Raw genomic sequence first — 20,815 nt, 5'->3', positions numbered from 1 at the left:
TCGTCGTTTCTGCCGCCCCCGTATCCGAGAGCAGGGATGGCGGCTTTGGTATTTTTTTGTCGGGCTCGTGCGCTCGCGATCGGAATAATATAGTTTGGGAAGTCTGGCTTTGGAAATGGCAGTTTTGTGTGGGATTTTCCGTTTCGGTTGGTTTGAATGTAAGAAAGTTGATTTCGTGGTAGTTTGGAGCGGAAGATTCATCTCTTTGTTTTCATCAGCAACCTTCGAACAGTCATTTCATTCGCTTTTTCATTCATTTCATACATGAAAAAGTTATTTCTGAGGTAGGCCGGATTTTGTGGCAAAAATTTTATTCGAAATACCAACTGAATTTTTTCAAATTTTACAAGATTTCCGGATGTCTTTGAATCGTACGAATATTTTAACAGTAGATTCTTGAGGTCAAAAGAAACACTTTTTTCCTTTTCCATTTTTTCCGAATTGGCTCGGTTCAAAAGATACAGGCTGTTGAAAATCTATAAAAAAATGTTATTTTCAGTTCTATCTCACAAACGCTTTCATCGAATGAAATGAATTTCGGGATATATTTTTTCATTCATTTGATGAATCTTTTTTGAACACAAGATATCACCCACGTCTTTCAGTTTCCTCATTATGACCATTACGTACCAAGAAAGTGCCAAAAATTCAAAGAACCCAACTCTTGAAACTAACTTGGACGCTATCTAATGAATATTTGAACGTTTTGTAAACTAAAAGTATTCTTCATATTTTCTCGTATACTGCGCCGTTTTCAAGTAATTTGATTGAATAAAAATTTTCTGTGATATTCCTAAAATTGGGTAAAAGATCCACAGATGTGTAGGATCATTGATTTAGATTGTTATCCTGAAGAGAATTTTGTTTCTCCAGGGGTAGCATATTGTTCCTTTTGACCTCAAGCATCTACTGTTAAGTTTGTATTTGTACGAGTCAAAGACTCACCCTGTATTTCAGAATGTGGATCTAGAGGTCTAAATATGGAGAAATCTTCATTTTAACCTCAATCTTGACCCCTTAAAACAACGTTATTTCGTCAAAATGTATGTCAAATGAAATTCATGGTTTGATATTTTTCCTATACCTAATCCAAAATGTTTTAATGACATAGAAACTACTGCCATACATGCAGTTGATTGAGGAACTCTTTTGAAATGACTTCTGTTTTTTGAGCTGCTGATCAGAAAGTATTTTTCAATGAAAAAACAAGATTATTCCAACGTTTTTGAAAACAACAACGTAAACTCGGTTGTGAATGTCACAAAAATTAATATTTTCTACGAATAGTAACAGAGGAAAGACAGAATTAGACAGGAGTGGAGTAAAATGCTTCCGTGACTATTTTCCCTGTTTGTTCTCAATGATCGAAGGGATGGTAATCCTTGTTACTTTCCGTTTCAGGATTCTTGGCAGAGAACCAGGTGAGACTTTATCACGTAGGTTTTCAGCAACAGAACATCTCGAAATATTCCCAGTTGTTTTCTTTGAAACTGAGTCCATTATAGAGTTAATACAAATTCGATTTTTCGATTTATAAACTTTCACTGAATTCTTCTCTATAAGTTACATTCTGAAGCCATATAGTTCGTCCTACTCGGCAGAATTATGATCCCAGCCCCTTGTTCCAAATAGGGGTGGAAAAAGCTTATTGACCAAGGGTTGTCCCCTTCGGTGGTTATTAGATGCTATTGGATTTCTCTGAATGGGGGTTAGTGTGTGGTTGCTCGAAAACGTTTGACATACGTGATGTCATTAATGAATGGGGTATTTTCCTAAATTTCAAAATATATGTCATTAAAATCCTTATAACAGAGACAACAACGAGACGGTCAACTCCTTCACTAAATTTGTCCGATTCAGGCTATGTCAATCATCTTTGTCTATTTCAATGGAAATAACATAAATCTATCTTTGTCTAACATCAACGGCCCTGAATGTAGAGGCGCTGCATAAGGTTTTGCTGGCGTTGCCAAATGTATAAATATAAACTGCCATTGCGAGATAATTAACAAAATCAATGTTCCATTTCCAATGGCGAAAGCGCTATTCTATGTTCATCAGTCCACGTGCAAATACTTGTGGCAACACGGAATACAGCTACACATGCGTCAACTGAGTGACAGTGGTTTGAAATTTAAATTTTGTGAGACTTTGTTTGTGACAAATTATTCTTTTAAAATGGTTAAATGTTTTATTTGTGGAGCTGGAGAAGATGAAGTACCAAAAATGCATCGATTTCCAACTAATATTAACAAGTAAGTTGAAGATATTTATACCATAAATAATCAACTATGTAGTGGCAAAGAGGACAGGGGAAATAAAAATCCTCAATGAGATGCCGACGTTTCGACCTTTATTTCTGGTCAGGACACGAATACCAGTGATGAATGATATTTATATCAGTGATAACTGTGAATACAATGTTGTTTTTTATATTTTCAGATCCAAAATCTGGCAAGAAAAATTAGGAATGAGATTCATGGGAGAGAATCTCCGAAATTACAGAATATGCTCTAAACATTTCACTCTAGAATCATACACAGATTCTATAAATCATAGACTGCTCAGAGATGCAGTTCCAATGCAGTTCTTCAATAAATCACTCGCTTCGACTTCTGCAACGCCAGTTGAAGAAGTCGAAGAAAGCAGATTTATTGTATCTGAAAGTAGCAATGATATGCCAATCGAATCTGATATCCCAAATATTATTGAATCAGGTATGTTTTAAATCAGGACCGAATCTCTAGTGTATAAAACGCCACGATTCAAAAAAAACTTTGGCGCCCTTTTTCTTTTGTTTGTATGCTGTTATCAAGAATATTTCAATGTGAGAGGAATTGAAAATTTTCAAAAACTGTAGGTATATAAAAATTGAAGTTCACATTGTTTTTAGATGCAGAGGGGTCCTCTAATAGTATACAGTTGGATCAGCCACAAACACCCAAACGAAGAGGCAAAATTTTCAGAGATATAGAAAATTTCTCCATAATACACTCTTCACCTAGGAAAAAGAAATTGGTGAGAATCATCCAACAAAAAGAAGACCACTTACGGAAACTCAAAAAACAGTGTAGACAAAAGTCTAAAACTTTAAGGAGCGTTTTAGAATTGTCTGATGCCCCAGAGGTTCGAAATTTATATGAAAACATGCCTAAAACATCCTGGAATTTCATGATGTCTCAATTGAGATGTTCGAAAGTGAAGGGTAAAAGAGGCAGAAGATGGACTTTGGACGATAAAATTATGTCTCTATTATTATTGAAGAAAAGTCCCAGATGCTACAAATTGCTGAGCTCCTTTGTTGCGCTTCCTTCACGTAACACTGTATTGAACTTGCTCAAAAAGGTGCCATTGAATGCTGGAATAAATAAAAACATTTTTGAGCATATTAATGAAAACATAAAAGAGGACCTTGATCGCTGTTGCGTGTTGCTCTTTGATGAAATGGACATCAAAGAAAACTTGTACTACGATAAGGGCCAGAAGAAAATCATTGGCTTTGAGGACTTTGGAGGATAAAGAAGTGGAAAACAGGCTGCCAGAAAAGTTCTAGCCTTTATGCTTGTGGGACTAAACCGTAAATGGAAGCAACCTATAGCGTATTACTTTACCCACAAGAGTTGCAGTTCGGAAATTCTTAGAAATTGTCTATTTGATGTCATCAAAGCTGTTACAAACGTAGCAAAATTAGACATTGTTGCAAATATTTGTGATATGGGTGTTAACAATGTCAAGTGCCTGAAAGAATTGGGTGTGACAACTCAAAAACCATATTTTATATATGGAGCCAAAAAATTTTTTATTATGTACGATGTCCCTCATTTATTAAAGCGTACTTATGCTTTATTCAGGAAATACAATGTATTTCTGAACGTTCAAATAGAAGAAAGCGTTACAACTATGGAGGCCAAATTCTCGCATGTTCGTTGGGCTTATGAGCATGACAAGGCATCTCCTTATGTCTTCAGGTCCCTTCATAAGCTGAAAGACAATTTTTTTGACCCAATCATGAAGTATGCCATGAAGGTTAACATAGCTGCACAAGTAATGAGTAGAACTGTGTCAGCATATTTGTACTCGATGATAAGAAATGGTAAAATTAATTTCAAATTTATCATTATATTTTTTCATCGAATATCAATTTTTAGGAGCAATGCAACAGGAGTGTATTGCTACAGCCTCATTCCTGATGGAAGTGGATACGCTGTTCGATAGTTTTAATGGGAACACCAACCAGTCAGGAAAGGAGTTGAAATGTAATATTACTGAAAACTCTCCTCATAATGAATATTGGCCAAAAGCTTTGCAAATGGTGAAGAGTTGGAAATTTAAAAGGCTTTCAAAAAGCGGGCAGGTCAAGCAAAGTACACCACCATCTCAAATGGGTTGGATTACATCTCTGAATGCTATCAGGGGAATCTGGGCATATGTGCATTCTAAAGGATTTACAGTATTGCGTCCAAGGTCTCTAAATCAAGATCCTTTAGAGAACCTATTTGGATGCATCAGATATGGATCAGGATGTAATGATAATCCCTCTGCTTTTCAATTTGTGGGTAGTTTGAAAGCCCAAATTTTAAACAATCTAATTCATTGTTCCACTCATTCAAATTGTGAGAAGGACAATAATGATCTTCTCAGCAATTTAAAATCATTTCTGGAGAAAGATGAGAAAGAAGGAGAATATCAACCTAATGAAGTTGAAGTCATATGTATGCCAGAAATATCAACAGAGGAGACGGTATCCATAATTGAAGCAGATGTGAATGGGGGCCGTGCAGAAACTTTTTCAGTAGCTTATGTTGCTGGTTTCATTTTGAAAGGCATCTATAAGAAAATAACGTGTACGGGTTGTTCTGCTCTATTGTCATCAGATGTTTTGGAGGCACACAACATGTTCATCTGGAACAAGGAATGGTCAGATGATAAGAGGAGTTTGTATTATCCAAGTGTTGTATTCACAATATCCATTGCACAAGGTATAGCTTCTTTGGAGAATTTTATGGTGGATAACTCTAATATTTCTGACCTTCCATATCATGCCTCTAAATTTGTTCATAATCACATTGATTTTTCATGGTTAACATGTGAACAACATTGCGAACAGATAGAAACTATAACAGTGCAAAGTATTGTAAATATTGGAATAGTCTGGTGGGTTAAAAGGGAAAACCAGAAATTTAAAAACCAAAAAAATGCTATAATCAAATCGAAAAAATTGATGAAAATGAAGAATATGTGAAGGTCATTTGACCTATTTTGTTGTTTATACGTCACTTGCTTTATATTTTACTTGTTTTGTTTTATATTTCCCTTTTTTAATACTTCAATTGTTCTCCTATATGTTTGTTATTAGTTTCATTCAAATTCAAATAAATCGTAAAACCACCATTCGAAAAGTTGTATTTCCGTCCAAAAATTTTCACGCAGCCATATTGATAGCGAAATTGTTTGCCAACTGATTATAATAATCAACATGGCAAAAATTTCAGCATCAATTTTATGGTTGCGCGAAATTGCTCCCATACTTCAAAACAAGAAAACAGTAATACACAAAAGAATAATTCATAATTCCCGCGCTAAACGCTACACCAGTGCCTTTGGCGCCATCTATAAACAGGTTCGATGCTGTGAGACAAGGATGCAAAACATCGGACGAAATATAGTGGGGAGTTGGGCGTCTCGTTGTTGTCTCTGCTTATAACTCAAATATATCGAAATATATTTTTTTAGAATTTTAACATATTGCGTTTTGTCTGTATTCACTTATGAAAATTCTGATTTCAGAAGTGCTCTCTTATGAACATTCTACGTCATTTTCACAATCCGGCAACGCCCGTCGAATCAATAAAGGTCATGAAAGTCTTATAATCATCATAGACTTAATAAATATCAAGTTTGGTGATCACATTTGACAAGGAACACAAACAGTGCATAGAAATATCAAACAATGACACAAAATTTCATCGTTTAAGAATATACATATAGACACAGATTACAGAAACAATTTTTTGAAATGTGTGGATATAGAATTCTATATCTTCTTGATCAATTCCACTGTTGTCTAATTAACAAAAATTACTTGACTTTAGTGAAGGCATTCTACGTCACAAGCCTTTACACACTCGAAGTTTGGAAGGGTATATTTCTGAAATAGCTTAATGTTGAAGCGAATCTTTTACGTGTTGGATAACTAATGGAAAAGGGTTTCCATATATAATTTTAAATTCGATTTTGGAGTTTTAGGAAACTTGCCCATTGGGAACCAAATACGTTGGTTAATTTCAAGGGAAGTCAGAATTCATCAAAGAATTAGGGAACCTAATCAGAAAATCTTCCATTATGGAATACTCTGAGACTTGCCTGATAGTAGCATCTAATTTCTTTCGTGTTTGGAAACTGCAATCATCGCCAATTCAATACTCCCTCGTTTTTTTACATTCTGTTTGTTCCCTCTACGAATCGGGGATTATCTGTTTCAGTATGCCTAAAGCTCGATGTGAAACCTTCCTAACCTCCCCTATCATCTCCGCGAAGAGCAACGGACACTTTGGAAAATCGATAGACCCAGACAAAACATACACCATCTCCCTTGTTTATCATTTCATCCCTTTTTATCCCAAATTAGAAGCTCTGATGGGCGTCCCTTTCTGTGTCTGGAATAGAGTAACCGGAGAAAAATCACAATTTACTGTATATCTTCTATTTTCTCAGGGATTATGTGGAAAATTGAAATTGATGTTTTGGGAAAGGCTGAAGATGATCATGGTACAGTGGTACACTATATTTTGTTTGAAAGTTTTCAGGTGCTTCAATACTGATATAGATAACTAAGATTATGTTTTACGTCCTGATCAACTCGAAAAGCTCGTGGTGAGTTTAAGTTCAGCTAAAATTACGAATGTGGATAATGTGGTGAGAGAAGAAAACTCTTGAGTATTGGCAACGGGATGCTTTGCTATTGGGAGCCAATTTGAGGAATGTTTGGGCGTTGAAGTTGTCATAGGTGAAGAAATAACTAACGCAGATGCTGATGTACACCAATTACTGAATTTGAGTGGCCAGACTGCGACTGCTAAAGTGTGGAAGGAGGCACAACAGACCATAAGGTCGCGATCCAGCTAAAAGGTTAATCTCATCCCTGATAAAAAAATCACAACCCGAAATGGAGGGACGTTCCTTGGGGAAAATCAATGACCTGACTGAAGCGATCAGACCCATAGCCAATTAAGAAAGTAATTGGACCCTAATCGAATCGCTCAGCATCTGAACTAAATCAGCGCCTACTGAGTCCCAATCAACTTAGGCCTGACAGTCGGGGAAAGCCCTCCCTAAAAGCCTATAAACAAACATAGAAATTTATTCGGCAATAACAATAATTGGCGTGATATTCAACGCATGGCAACGGAAAGTTTTCGGCTTAGCGAATTGAAACTGAAATAACCATAAATATCGCCGCCAAGATATATTGCATCGCTTCAACGGCCAGTATTAAATTCTGATTATTGCTTGCTGGCTCGAAAGGGATTATTTATCGATCGTAGTCGATCGAGGTAGGCCCACTGGGTCGAGCGAGATCATCGTAGGGAGATTAAATTGGTGTTGAGCTGGTGAAAAATAACGTGGGAGATAACCTTGATGGGCAAAAAGTTTGCATATTTCGCACATGACTTGCTTGCTTCCCGAATACGAGAAAATGAACCAGAAGATTTTGAGCCTGTTGGTTGGTTCTTAAGTTCACAAAATGCTGGAGGTAATTCCTTATCCGAAAACATTAATATTTTGTGAAGAAACATCTTGCCATATATGCACCCCTTGACACAAGATTTGAATAATTGATGCTTTCGGACAAGAAGTCTCCTGCAATTTTGTAGCATCTTCAGTAAATACATCTCTAGTAAAAACCCTGTATAACATTCAGTTCCTCCTGAAGTATACAGGTGGCTTTAAGTGGCTACAACCTTCAAGAATATCAAAAAGATTATATAGCGAATGCTTGGAACCAAGGGCTGAAAATTGTGATGCCTTATTTCCATTATTTGAATGTCATTTCATACGAAATTCCTCTGCTACTTATATCTAGAAATTAAGCGTGATATGGGAATTTTTCGGTGCTTCTTTCCCCGCTGAAGTGCATTCGTGATGAGGGAGGAATTACGCATTTCATTTCGGAATCCCTCATATGTAGAACAAAGCTTTACATCAGCTTCTTCTGAAGAACTCTAGCAGCAGTGCCATTAGTGGGACAACTCGTTCACTGGTTCAGAGAAGCTTTTCAAAGCCACTTCTTTCTCCCCGTTACACGCTGAGCTTTTATGGACGCATATAGCAACCCTTCCATGCATCGAAGTGCGTACTATTGGGAGATTTTCCCTAAGAATACTCGAGAAATGAAACGCAAAAATTTTTACACGTAGGTTCATTTTTTTCCAACATTAATTTTTCTGAAAAATATGACTATCGTAGCAAGATTCGAACCTCAATCTTGAGGGAGAAACTAATATTCTTAAATACCCGACCAACATTATTATGATATGTTTCGTTACAATAAAACATTTGTTATTTCTCACGGTACTGCTGGTCCATCTCATTGTCTGAGATAAAACATAACCTTTCTATTGCTAAGATAAAAAGAAACAAGCTGGAAAGTTGGTCTCGATAATATTTCGTCATCCAATTCAACAGTCAAATTTCAACTTTCACTGATTTCTCACAGTGTTATGCGATTTCCTAATTTGTTATTGCAGCTATAACTGAATCATCATTTGAGAAAAGATTATTGGAGGTTTAGTGTATCTATTCTTCATTCGTATGAGTTTTTATGAAAACTGAGAGGAATTTTTTCATTATATGGGACAATGCTATCTTTTTAGTAATATTTTGAACATTTACCCCATATTTATGTGAAAATATATCAGCAACCCCAAGATATTCATCTCACCGAAAGAAAATGGAAAAAATCATGAAAGTTACACATCGATTCCTACACCAGTTGGAGGATCCTTTGAACATTCACCCGCCGTAGCGAAAAAAAACAGACAATGCCATTGTTCATGAGGGATGGCCGACATCGTCGAACAAAAGAGTGAAGGGTAGTCTAGACTAAGGGAGAAGAGGGAGATTGGGCAGTGTTCCAACTGACCTGGAAAATTCGACGTTGTATACATAATATGAAAAGTCTACGCCGGATTTTTTCAAATGTCTCCTGAAATTTATGAGCTTGGAAGGAAATTTTTGGCATCGTTTTCACTGACCATTTTCTGTACCTAGTTAGGGACCTGATTGTCCCTTTTATGCCATTCAATTACCATCGAATTATATCCCTACGTTCTTGAGACGACGAATATGATCGAAACGGGCAAGAATAACGAGTGTAGCATTCTCCAAAAGCATCGATTGATAATGCCGCGAGATAAACGTTACAGACAGCGAGGCATGCCGTGTCTGCTTGAAATTCTTAATGGGGCAGTCTCCGGACCCTATCTGATTTCGCGTGGTGAGTCAGAACCTCAATTAACCTATTTTTGAGTGGTATATTACATGGATCGTTTATCACACTGTTAATCACGATAAGTCGCGTTCGGTTTGCTCGAAAAGGTGTGCACTATATGTAGTTGCGCCAAATCCAAGAGACTGACATTGAAAACTAGAAATGGCTCGTATAGTTTGGTTTTATTAGCCGAATACAATCATGCAGAGGATATATTGAAAAATTCTTAGCCTACTCTAGAACCAAACAAAATTTCAATGTCAAAATATTTTATTACTCAACATATTCTCCTTTTGATTGGATACATTTATTACAGCGAACCTGCAACGTCTCTAGACCGTTCAAAAAAAAATATTTCTTCTTGCTCTACAACCCAGACCTCCACAGCTTTTATTACCTCCTCGTTGGAAGAAAATTTACGACCTTTCAAACTTTTTTCAGTAGAGGAAAGAGATGATAGTCGGATGGAGCCAAATCTGGTGAATGAGGGGGGTATTCTAGTCATTTAAACCCTAAATCACGAAGTTTTTGTATGGCAACATGAGATTTGTGCGCAGGGGCGTTGTCCTGCCAAAACAAAACACCTTTGGATAGCTTTCCGCGTCTTTTCTCTTCAATTTTTTGCTTAGCTCTTAACCCATTTAAATACAGGTACTTGATGATGGCTTGTTATTCCAATTTTTCGATTTTCACTATTTTGGTGGACATCTTCTTTCTTTTAATTTATTGCAAAACTCTGGTTTACTTTTTTGACCTCAAACTTCACACTGGCACTTCTAATGAGTTATTGTTCGTTGTTATGGTGACGAAATATTTTTTTTATGCATGGAACTGGTCTAGGCTGACTAGATATCAATACATCCTCGTAGAAGCAATTCATATCAATCAGAGAATAACGAATCTCGAAGTTTTTCCAATATTTCTGCAGTTCCTAGAGAATGTGAGCATGAGCAGAAGGGGACAACCGTGGAAATTAACTGTAGTTTGCGAACGCTAGCGTGAAAATGCAATGGCTTCAGGCAAAAGACCAACGTAGATCACGGAGAGAAAATAGTATATCAAGAAAAACGAAGGTGTAGCAAATATGTAATACCATTTTCGACTCATAGGAATAAGAAACTGGAGCTCAAGTGCCTGATCCTTTGGTTAACTGTTCCCATAACTCTTAGATAATAGATAATAGATTTAGGCTTGTAACCTTATGTCATCATTAACGTGACAACAAAGCTTGGTATCTAAAGCATCCTCCATTCTTGGATGCATAGTAGCAAATGAAGATGTAGAATTGCAATTCTTCAAGTAGTAGATATGAAGCGTTTAAACTCTAGGAAACAGGTCTTGGTATCTTCTACAGAGGCTGTACACTCGTCAGCACAAATTGAAGGTTGTTTGGATGCTTAAGAGTAAATCGATTATGTCATTATGGCATCTAAGTGTACTTCAAGGTTTGTATGGTTATACTGATTCTGTCCATTGGTTTAGAACCTCGTTTTGAGCCGCCGTTTTTGAAGTCAATATCCAAGATCTTCCAAGTGAGAGTTTCCAAGGCTGTTTTGACGTTTTCGTGACAGCGTCTGCAATAGCGACTACTGTGGTGTTTCACTAGGATAACCATTCTGGTTATTCTTTTATGTCATCGTCATTTTTGTCCATCTATGCCTCATTTGTAGACCACCAATGTGGCTCAAAGAAAGGAAAGACTATCTATTCATCTCATACTCGAATCAAAGATAAGTGGATTAATCTTCTTTTTTTGTTGCAGGTTGTGATATAATGTCGCGGCTTGATCCGCGTCGATAACAAAGTTAATGACAGCCATATTCAGAACTTCCATGACCAGCATGGACATCAAGCACGAGATGATCTACCGTGACGATGACTTGCTGCTGGTTAAGTCCGAGCCCGAGCTCCTCTCGCCATGTCCCACAAGCACCAACGGTCTGCATACCTCATCCACCCTCATATGTACGTCGTCGAACGGTCTGGTCACCAGCCTGGCCGGCACCTCGAACCACAACGGACTCAGTAGCGCGTTATCGCCCAATAACAATGGACTAGTACTAAGCTCGGGGCCGTTCAGCGGCCTGGGCACCAGCCAAAACGCTAGTGTTCAGCCTGCCAATAAGCGGCCGCGGCCGGACGAGTGGCTGAGTTCGCCCAGTCCTGGAACTATGAGTGTCAGTGCTCCCCCCTTAACACCCTCTCCCGGTCCCCCCTCACACACGTATACTGTTATAAGTAACGGATATCCGTCGCCTATGTCATCAGGCAGCTACGACCCTTACAGTCCGACAAACGGAAAAATAGGTAAGTGCACAATTTGCAAGTTCATATCAAATATACAATGCGCAAAAAAATTAACGCACATTATGGAAATCTCAAATTTATTCTACAACTGAAGGTGTTCTCAATACAGATGTTTTTTGCCAGCATGAATAAAAAAAGATGATATTATCAGATTTTGAATGTATTGGCCCAATTCTAAAATCAGTTGTTCTCGATCAATTCTAGTGATCAATAGTTTTTCTTTCGTTTGATATTGTACACTCGATTCCTATGCAACGCGGACCACGCAATTTGACCCAAGAGGAATGTGCCCAAGCGGTAGTTTTGCGAGAAGAAGGGTGGCCATACACAAGAATTGCAGCAAGGTTGGGAGTTTCCCATACAAATGTGTCCAGAATGTTGCAGCGATTCAGAGAGACAGGTATGAATGTCCAAAGACCAGGACAGGGTAGGCCACGGGTAACAACTGCCATTCAAAAACGTTACTTGAGAGTTTCTTCGTTGAGACAACGGTTTGCAACCGCTCGCCTCCTTCAAATTCAGCTTGAGCAAACTCATAAGGTGCAAATTAGCACTCAGACAATAAGAAATCGCCTCAGGGAATATGATTTAAGGCCTCGTGTCGCGGCAAGAGGCCCAGCTCTTATCCCAGCCCATCGAAGGGCGCGTTTGGATTTTGCGAGAGAGCATATCTATTGGGAAGAGGCCGATTGGGAAAGAGTTCTCTTCACAGATGAGTCTAGATTCTGCCTCTACCATTCTGATCGACGTTTCCTTGTATACAGACGTCCACATGAAAGATATGCTCAGTGCAATTTCCTGAATACTACTGGTTTCGGGGGAGGATCGATTATGGTATGGGGTGGAATATCTTTGACTGCTCGCACAGACCTAGTCGTCATTGATAATGGAGCCATGAATGCTGATAAGTATATAAGGAACATTCTTGAAGAGCATGTAGTGCCATTTGCCCCATACATTGGTGAAAATTTCATTTTTATGGACGATAATGCCAGACCCCATCGTGCGCGCATCGTTCAGGAGTACCTTGAAGAGGTTGAAGTCTCTCGAATGAAATGGCCAGCAAGAAGTCCAGATCTCAATCCGATTGAGCAGGTTTGGGACAACCTCAATAGAAGGCTGAGAAGTTCAGAAAATCATCCAGCTACTCTTAATGACTTAGGAATCCAACTCGGAGAAATCTGGGAAGGATTAGATCAGAACATTTTAAGGTCACTCATTTTGAGTATGAACCGTCGTTGCCGAGCTGTAATTAACGCAAGGGGTGAAAATACCAAGTATTAAATCACTTATCAGCATTTCAGTATTTTGAAAATTGTTCATTTCTCTTCTTTCACATAAGATTCGGTGAAATCCTGAATTTTTCTTCCATATGTGTCTTGTTTCGTTCAAAACCTTCCCGAGAGAACATAAAATATAAGTTATAAAGTCAATGTAGAGTCAACTTTCATTAAAATTGAGATTTTCTGAATGTGCGTTAATTTTTTTGCGCAGTGTAGTATCAAGACAAGAGCTACACAAACATTAACCCATATTCTGAGCTTTTGAGCCTAAAGAGGCCATTACACGAAACTTGCAGTGTAAGTTCACACGCTAAGCTTGTCAGTACAAGAGGCGTGTGAAGGCTCCCTTAGAATTTGGCGTAAACTCGGCCTTCTTGATAACCTGAGATGACATCAGCTGTTCTTTAATCTGAATAGATAGCAAAACCTTAGAATTCTAAAAGCTGAACAAAGCAGACAAAATGTTATGATGAAAAGCTACTGAAATGGCCTACGACTGCTTAAAACGCTACAGATATACAGAGTGGGCCATTGAAAACGAAACAGTGGCTCCGGAGATCGGCAGAACCGAATTATTTATACATATAAAACGCTTGGACGGTTTTTGATTCAAGGGGGTCAACTTCCAAACCCTAACGCCTAATTTGAAAGGCCTTTCAATTCATTTTCGAGAATTTGACTACTCCACATACTGAAATATGACGTCTGGTCAGAAGAAAAGCCAGAAAATGCATTTATTGAATCTTTTGGATTGTCTACGAAAAATCTTTCACAGTTTTCTCAAACCTCAAGATGAAGAAATGGGTCAACAAGTTTTCAACACGAATTGCATCAGGAAATTATCGATTCTTCGTCTCACAAATGAGTACTGTGGCGGTTTGAAAAATAGAACCCTTCAACCGGATCTGGTTCGGCTTTTTAGAGAGACAATCGACCTAGATCCGAAATACATTTACAGCCTTGTCTTATCGTTCGTGGCATGTGTTCCAAAACTACCGGAAGGTTTATTATTCATGGTAATATAAGCCGGAGACACATGATCCCTCGTTCTAAAATCAGCTAGGTAGCACGTCCCAACACGTGGGATAACCGGCAATTTTTCTTGAATTGTCTCCAAGTCAAAAAAGATTAAGGCGAGATGGGAAATCGGAAATTTTGGACCTTTGCGATAAAATCGAAACTGTTCGCTGTAGATGAGTGGAAGTTGGTGTTTTCTATCCGCAAAGAACCAAACTATCACCAAAACAATAAGGTTCTGTCCATTGTCTTTTTTCTTGCTGCTGGAGCTCCTCAAAGTTGACCAATTTTTTCAAAATTTTTCACTAGAAGTGATTTATTTCCGAAAATACTGATCTTACAAAAAATTTAATTGCATATTCGTGATCTACGACCTCGAATTAGTCCGAAAAATGACCCGGGTCGATATAGATAGTACTTTGGATTTTATGATTTTTTTTTGTTGGTCCAAAATTTTCGAGTTTCATGGACCATAACTTGAAAACTAATCCTTTCAGCGAAATTCTGTTTGCATATTTGTAATCTACACCTTTGATTTAGTAAATACTCCAATTTTGATGGAAATCGGGGAGATCTAAAATTTTTCAAATTTTCCATACATATGTATGGAAAAATTGCGATTTTTTGAAAAAAAATTTTTGGTCTCCGATTGTAACCAAATTTTTACTGTCAACTAATTCGAGTACGTAGAACACGAATATGCAAACAGATATTTTTGAAAAAATTTATTTTTCAATTTATGGTCGATGGAAAATTCGAGATTTTGGACCTTCGCGAAAAAAATCGTAAAATCTAAACTGTTCGCGGCAAATTGATGAAATGTGGTTTTTTTCATTTGCAAAGGATCAGTCGATCACCAAAAAAATCAGCATATGTCCAGTGCCTTCTTTCTGTCTGCTACAGCTCCTCAAAGTTGACCAATTTTCACGAAATTTTCCACAAAAAGTGATTCATTTCCCAAAATGATGATCCTACAAAAATTCAAATTGCATATTCGTGATCTACGACCTCGAATTAGTCAGTAAAATGACCCGGGTCGATATAGCTAGCTGGATATTTTTTTTTGTACACTTTAGATTTTATGATTTTTTTTCCGCTACGGTCTGAAATTCCCGACTTTCCATGTATCATAACTTGACAACGAATCCTTTCAGCGAAATTCTATTTACATATTCGTTACCTACGCCCTCGATTCAGTAAATACTGCAATTTTGATGGAAATCGGGGAGATCGAAAATTTTTCAAATTTTCCATACATATGCATGGAAAAATTGCGATTTTTTGAAAAAAAATTTTTGGTCTCCGATTGAAACCAAATTCATACTGTCGACTAATTCGAGGACGTAGAACAAGAATATGCAAACAGATATTTTTGAAAAAATTTATTTTTCAATTTATGGTCGATGGAAAATTCGAGATTTTGGACCTTCGCGAAAAAAATCGTAAAATCTAAACTGTTCGCGACAGATTGGTGAAATGTGGTTTTTCTTCATTTGCAAAGGATCAGTCGATCACCAAAAAAATCAGCATATGTCCAGTGCCTTCTTTCTGTCTGCTACAGCTCCTCAAATGTGACCAATTTTCACGAAATTTTCTACTAAAAGTGATTCATTTTCCGAAAATGATCATCCTACAAAAATTCTAATTGCATATTCGTGATCTACGATCTCGAATTAGTCAGTGAAATGACCCGGGTCGATATAGCTAAATAAATAAGTTTTTTTGACTTAAAATAATTTCGTTGGTGGTGATACACACGATAAGTGAGCGCGGGTAGCAGACGAAATTTCCACCCGATATAACGGAAAAATCGAGCAAAAGTCCATGGAACACTCTGAATTATAACATTTTGAATGCGAGATCAGTACCTAAGAACTAAACAGCACCTGAGAAGTAGCTCGCCAACTACATAAATAATCCGTTTCAAAGTGCGAGATCAAACAGTCCGTTAAGAATATAAATCAGCATTTTCCCCATCCGTCTGGACCTCGAACTCTCTAAATCGACCCAAAATTATTTCCCGTTTTATGGTTTTTCAACGAAGTAACACTCCGCGATCCAACCTCAAAAAGCTCGTAATTTATCCATAGCGAAATTATTTATCTATAACTGCCAATTAAATCGTTCCGTAAGTCAAAGCTTTCCGAGGAATTCTATTAAAAACAGAGGAAGATGCATTTTTTATTTTTATCCTGCCTTGCATTTTTGCTTTGGTCCCCATGCCAAATGCTCTTGTTTGCATATACTCTGAGCGATTTTTTATAAACACGACATAATTTTGCCATCCTGTTGGGGCATGTTAACCAATCTCTAATCTTCTGGACGTAAAATTTACATTATTTCAACCGTGAAGAATTTCCATAGACATATTAAATAAGGTAATAAGTCTATGAGAATTTCTTTTCGCTTATATGAAAGCTCATGCAACGCTGAATATTTATCGAACGAATGTTACAGAAAATGTGGGCTAGACTCTCGATTTTGATTTCAATCGATGCAGCATTCGAATATAGGAGAGTAGACATAGTTTCGGTCTTATTTGACCTGGTCAGAGCAACACAACTCATACCTCGATGAAAACCTTAATCCGAAGGGTCCATTCTCATTCTACTGTAGTGGATGTGCTTTTCAACGTTAATCAAAAGCACCTTTACCAAATAATTCCAACGTGAACCAATTATTGATCTAATTCGTGAAAACTTTCTGTGTACAATAAAAAACCAAGTATGATATTGATGAACGTAGAAGACTATTTACATTCTCGACTCAGATTTTTCTAATCTGAAGGTCTCCCCTGCGTATTTTTTAATTAATGATCGAGTTATCAATTATATGTCAATAACTCTGGTTCGGAATGTTTTGGTTTGTCATTATTCGCAGTTAATATTTCACCCAGAGGATCGTCCCTAGTATCAGGCGAATCAAAGGTCGAAAATACATGAGAAACTATGAGAAACAATTATTTATGGAAAGAATAGCATTGAGACCGACATTTACAAATTGCTTTGACCTCAGCACCAGTGTATATCTTCGATGGAGAAGTCGTTTTGTTTGGCTTCGAAGAGTCATTGACAGATGAGGGGTGAGGAAATGGAATAGTTTCGTCATACCAAATCCAAAATTGTGGATGCAGAATTGTTTGTATTTGGTGCAATGATGAGAACTGTATTCTATTGGAGACTCTTGTCTTCTGTCACGTTTACGTTTACAATTCCCCAATTCCGAAGTTTGTGATAAGCGAGTTCAAGGCTGTCTAATATCTGGACAAACTTTTGGCAAAGTACATCATGAACTCCCCGAGACCTTGGATAGAAATAACTTCCAAACTCATACCCACACATGTTGGACCGTTTGTTCTCGCGTTTTTCTTATTTAGAGCTGGATTGTTCACGTATTATTCGCGACATTGATCTTTGGAGATGAGAATGCAACAGGAATTCTGCCATGCAGACGACAGTCTATCTTTGACATACGTGCCTACACTGCCTACGTCAAATGTCTTACGTTTGACTGGCTGTGATTTATACTGGACGATCTGCTGGTCCATCTTTTTAACGAAGCTCATCTGTGTGTGGATAACGGGATCGTGGAGGTTTTGTTTGTTTTGATGTTGGAGACGTTTTTCATTCGTACCGCAGACGTAATTCGATTTTGGGACGTGCAAAGAAATGCCAATCAAAATTCCTGTATAATTTGTCATCTTCCGACGAAATAATACGACAGTTCCTTCATCTTCGTGAAATGTATTGGAATCTTGTATATTCCTCCTTATTTCCCTTCTATAACTACAAATATCTGCACTTGACTCATAACATCCTCAAGGTAGGAGACAAAAACTAAAAATATTGCTGACATACCTGATGAAACATGGCCCGAAAATTTCGACAACTTTTCAAGGGGCTGATTATACTTCAATGGGTTGTTATCCGTAGGCAGATGCTGATGAATAAATACATAACTCACTTACCTTTCATTCTCCTTCGACTCCTACACGAATGTTTGACTGATGAGATTTCCTTTTATGACCGTGTTAAATTCGGGGGTATCGACCATTTGGGCAGCCGAATTTGGATGCACCGCGATTCTGATTTAGAGTTTGGGAGTTCTGAGTTGAGTTAGGGGCTTGTTGTTTGTTCTGGCTATATCTGCAGCAGATAGAGGCCATTCGGTGGGGTGCTAATTTGAGGTTTCTCGTTGAGGGTTACAAGTGGTTGCTGCTATGAATATGTATAGTTGCAAGGGTATAATTTGCTTAGCTTATATTTGTTTATTCTGTGAATGAAAACCATTTGTTTCTCACCCAGATATGAATAATGTGTGCCATATCTTACTTGTTCAAAGAGTGCCTTCAAATTTCATAATTAAACTGACTATTCCCCAATGTATTCACGCAATATCCTCTTCAAAATACAGCAGGTAACAGTGAATCCTCTTCTTCGCTAACCTATTGGCAGATTTCTAGAGTTCGAATGCCTTTCGCACTAAAACATCCGCTTCAATATGCGATTCGAATTCTTAAATGCCAGTTGTATACTCGAGAACATGTCTTGCATCTCATCCTGTTTCGATGCGATTTGAATTCTCATAGCATGAACATTGAGGATGTTACTGCACCTACTATCGATAAACTTATATCTTTCTTGGGCTACTGCTTTGCGTTTGTAGAATAAAGCGATAATAGTCCACCACTAGGATTCAAACTACCCATTTGATGTTGTTTATTAGGAGAAATATCCTGAAACCGAAGATATTTTTGAGTGTATATGGAGTAGGAGACCGTTTCTCATCTGCTCTGTTCTTGTTCTAATCGGAAACCAGGCGTATGGCACCGTTTTATGCATGGACCAAAGATAAATCTTCTGCCATCAAAGGAAACCTTGACTTGTAATGAAAGAGACGAATCGTTTGTTTATTCATCAGCATTCTTTCGGAGCCTTGTATTCGCTGTACCATCATCTCGGATATCTTCAACCTTGTACCCGTTAACTTCGAAACTTTTACCGCAGAGGGCGCTACCCGTTCGGTATAGATGCCGAGCGGAAGTGGATGTAATTGGATAGAGAGGATATAAATAATAAATCCTTGAATTTTTTCAGGAGCAACGTGTTACTAATGAATGGGCAAATCTTGATTTTAATGAATGAAGTAAACCTTGATCTTTGCTATTTCTCGATAATGAACTATGATTAGAATGAAGCTTGCCTGAGATGGAGTAATAAATGGACTACGAAGATAGGAGTGTAATTTATTCCAGTATTTTTATGGAATATGGATAATTCTCCACAATCGATTGCTGCCATTTGTAGAATGGCTCCGAATATTCGAAAAAAAAGCGACATATTTTCTTCAATAAAAAAACCAATAACAGTTGCAGTCTTATTCAAGACTTATACGACAGTCTGTTGAAATTGATGAAATCTATTGAGTTCATTACGTTCTTATTCCTTCGGCGTTACTTGTCAAATTACCCAATTAGAGGAGTTTCGTTGATGCAGGTTGCCCAAGAATAGCATACTTTCACCATCAATTCGTTTGAGTAGGCTGGTTTGTGTCTGGCTCAGAGAAAGAATGTCAATGTCGAGATCAACTATTGTATGCATATGTTTTTGCCTACCAATTGTGGTACTTCTCGAGAGTTGTACCGCCAAGTGGGTACCTACTACTGTGGAGGTTGTTGAGAAAGTAAACTTGAATATATGAATGTGGTCCACTCACGACTCACGAGCCACAGTTCTTGGTTGCAATTGGCCAAAGTTTCGAAGATTTTGCTCATATTTCTCACCTTGTTATTTGTACTCATTATTTAAATTGCGGGAAATGTCACTAGTTTATTTGTATCAAATGATCATAACGGTAGCTTAGAGTCATTCGGGGTAACTGAGCGCAGTGGGTAAGTGTGCGCAGTGCGTATATCTCGACTATGCAATGTATGAAAGAGGGGTTCATTTGGGTGAAGCAAGGGCGCAGAATCGCCATATTAGTTTTTCATAGGAGTGCGCCGTGCCACATTTCTTTAACTTTTTATTTGCAATCAATCAAATTCGCCAGTTTTCTTGTTAATTTTTAGCATCTCTGCACATTCTGCCAGGTCCAAGTTCCGAGTCCCTCAGTGTTAAACAATATTTTATTCGATCATGGGCATATTAATCTAAATATATAATGAAAAATTTTCTGTTCTCTCAGCTGCTCAACTCTATAAGAACGTCAATTCAAATTTTGGCTTACTGGGGAAAGAGTGCGCGGGTAAGTGTGCGCATAGATTCATTATATGGGCATTAGTTCAGTGAGGAGTAATTTATGACATTGTTGATTTTCTTGGTTAAGACTCGATCAATATTGTCCTAATTGTTGAGAAAAATATGAAGAGCCACCAACAGCGGAATGTATCAAGTGTTGTGTTCACCAAGAATTGTGGCACGAACAATAATGCACTGCTTGTAAAAAGGCGCTTCTGTATTGACAATAAATAGCATTTCTCTAATATTGTAACATTTTGATGACACTATTTTGTAATTTGTTTTGATTGTGTGGTTCACAAAGCACTGCGTTCACTTACCCCGTGAGGGTGCGCTAACTTACCCGCAATACGGGGCATGTGAACGCACTCCGACTTTCTCTATTAAATTCTTTTTTGTGTAAAGAAAACGTTTTTGTTTGTTTGCTTTTTGATGTTTTTTTATAGATTAGAAAATTCTCTATCTTATGAATATGTTTTAAT

The 20,815-nt window shown here is 37.6% G+C and overlaps 2 protein-coding genes across 4 annotated transcripts in view; both read left to right on the top strand.

Moving 5' to 3' along the window:
- Nucleotides 1–20,815, top strand: part of LOC123314189 (ecdysone receptor) — a 103,521-nt gene that overhangs the window by 50,224 nt on the left and 32,482 nt on the right. For both annotated transcript variants that reach the window (XM_044899313.1, XM_044899312.1), the window contains exon 3: nt 11,253–11,797. In XM_044899313.1, coding sequence (XP_044755248.1) covers nt 11,299–11,797 — 499 coding nt within the window. In that variant the 5' untranslated portion in view covers nt 11,253–11,298. The remainder of the gene's footprint in view (nt 1–11,252; nt 11,798–20,815) is intronic.
- LOC123314191 lies at nt 3,729–5,515 on the top strand. 2 transcript variants are annotated; one of them, XM_044899318.1, is made up of 3 exons: nt 3,729–4,093; nt 4,149–4,254; nt 4,327–5,514. In XM_044899318.1, the coding sequence occupies exons 1-3, from the start codon at nt 3,805–3,807 to the stop codon at nt 5,240–5,242; spliced, it is 1,311 nt and encodes a 436-aa protein (XP_044755253.1). In that variant the 5' UTR covers nt 3,729–3,804; the 3' UTR covers nt 5,243–5,514. The 2 variants fall into 2 exon arrangements, with proteins under 2 accessions (XP_044755253.1, XP_044755251.1); XM_044899316.1 differs by having other exon boundaries at nt 4,149–5,515.

Source organism: Coccinella septempunctata, chromosome 5 (genome assembly GCF_907165205.1).
Source record: "Coccinella septempunctata chromosome 5, icCocSept1.1, whole genome shotgun sequence".
NCBI classification, from domain to species: domain Eukaryota; kingdom Metazoa; phylum Arthropoda; class Insecta; order Coleoptera; family Coccinellidae; genus Coccinella; species Coccinella septempunctata.
This window is presented reverse-complemented; position numbering and strand designations above follow the sequence as displayed.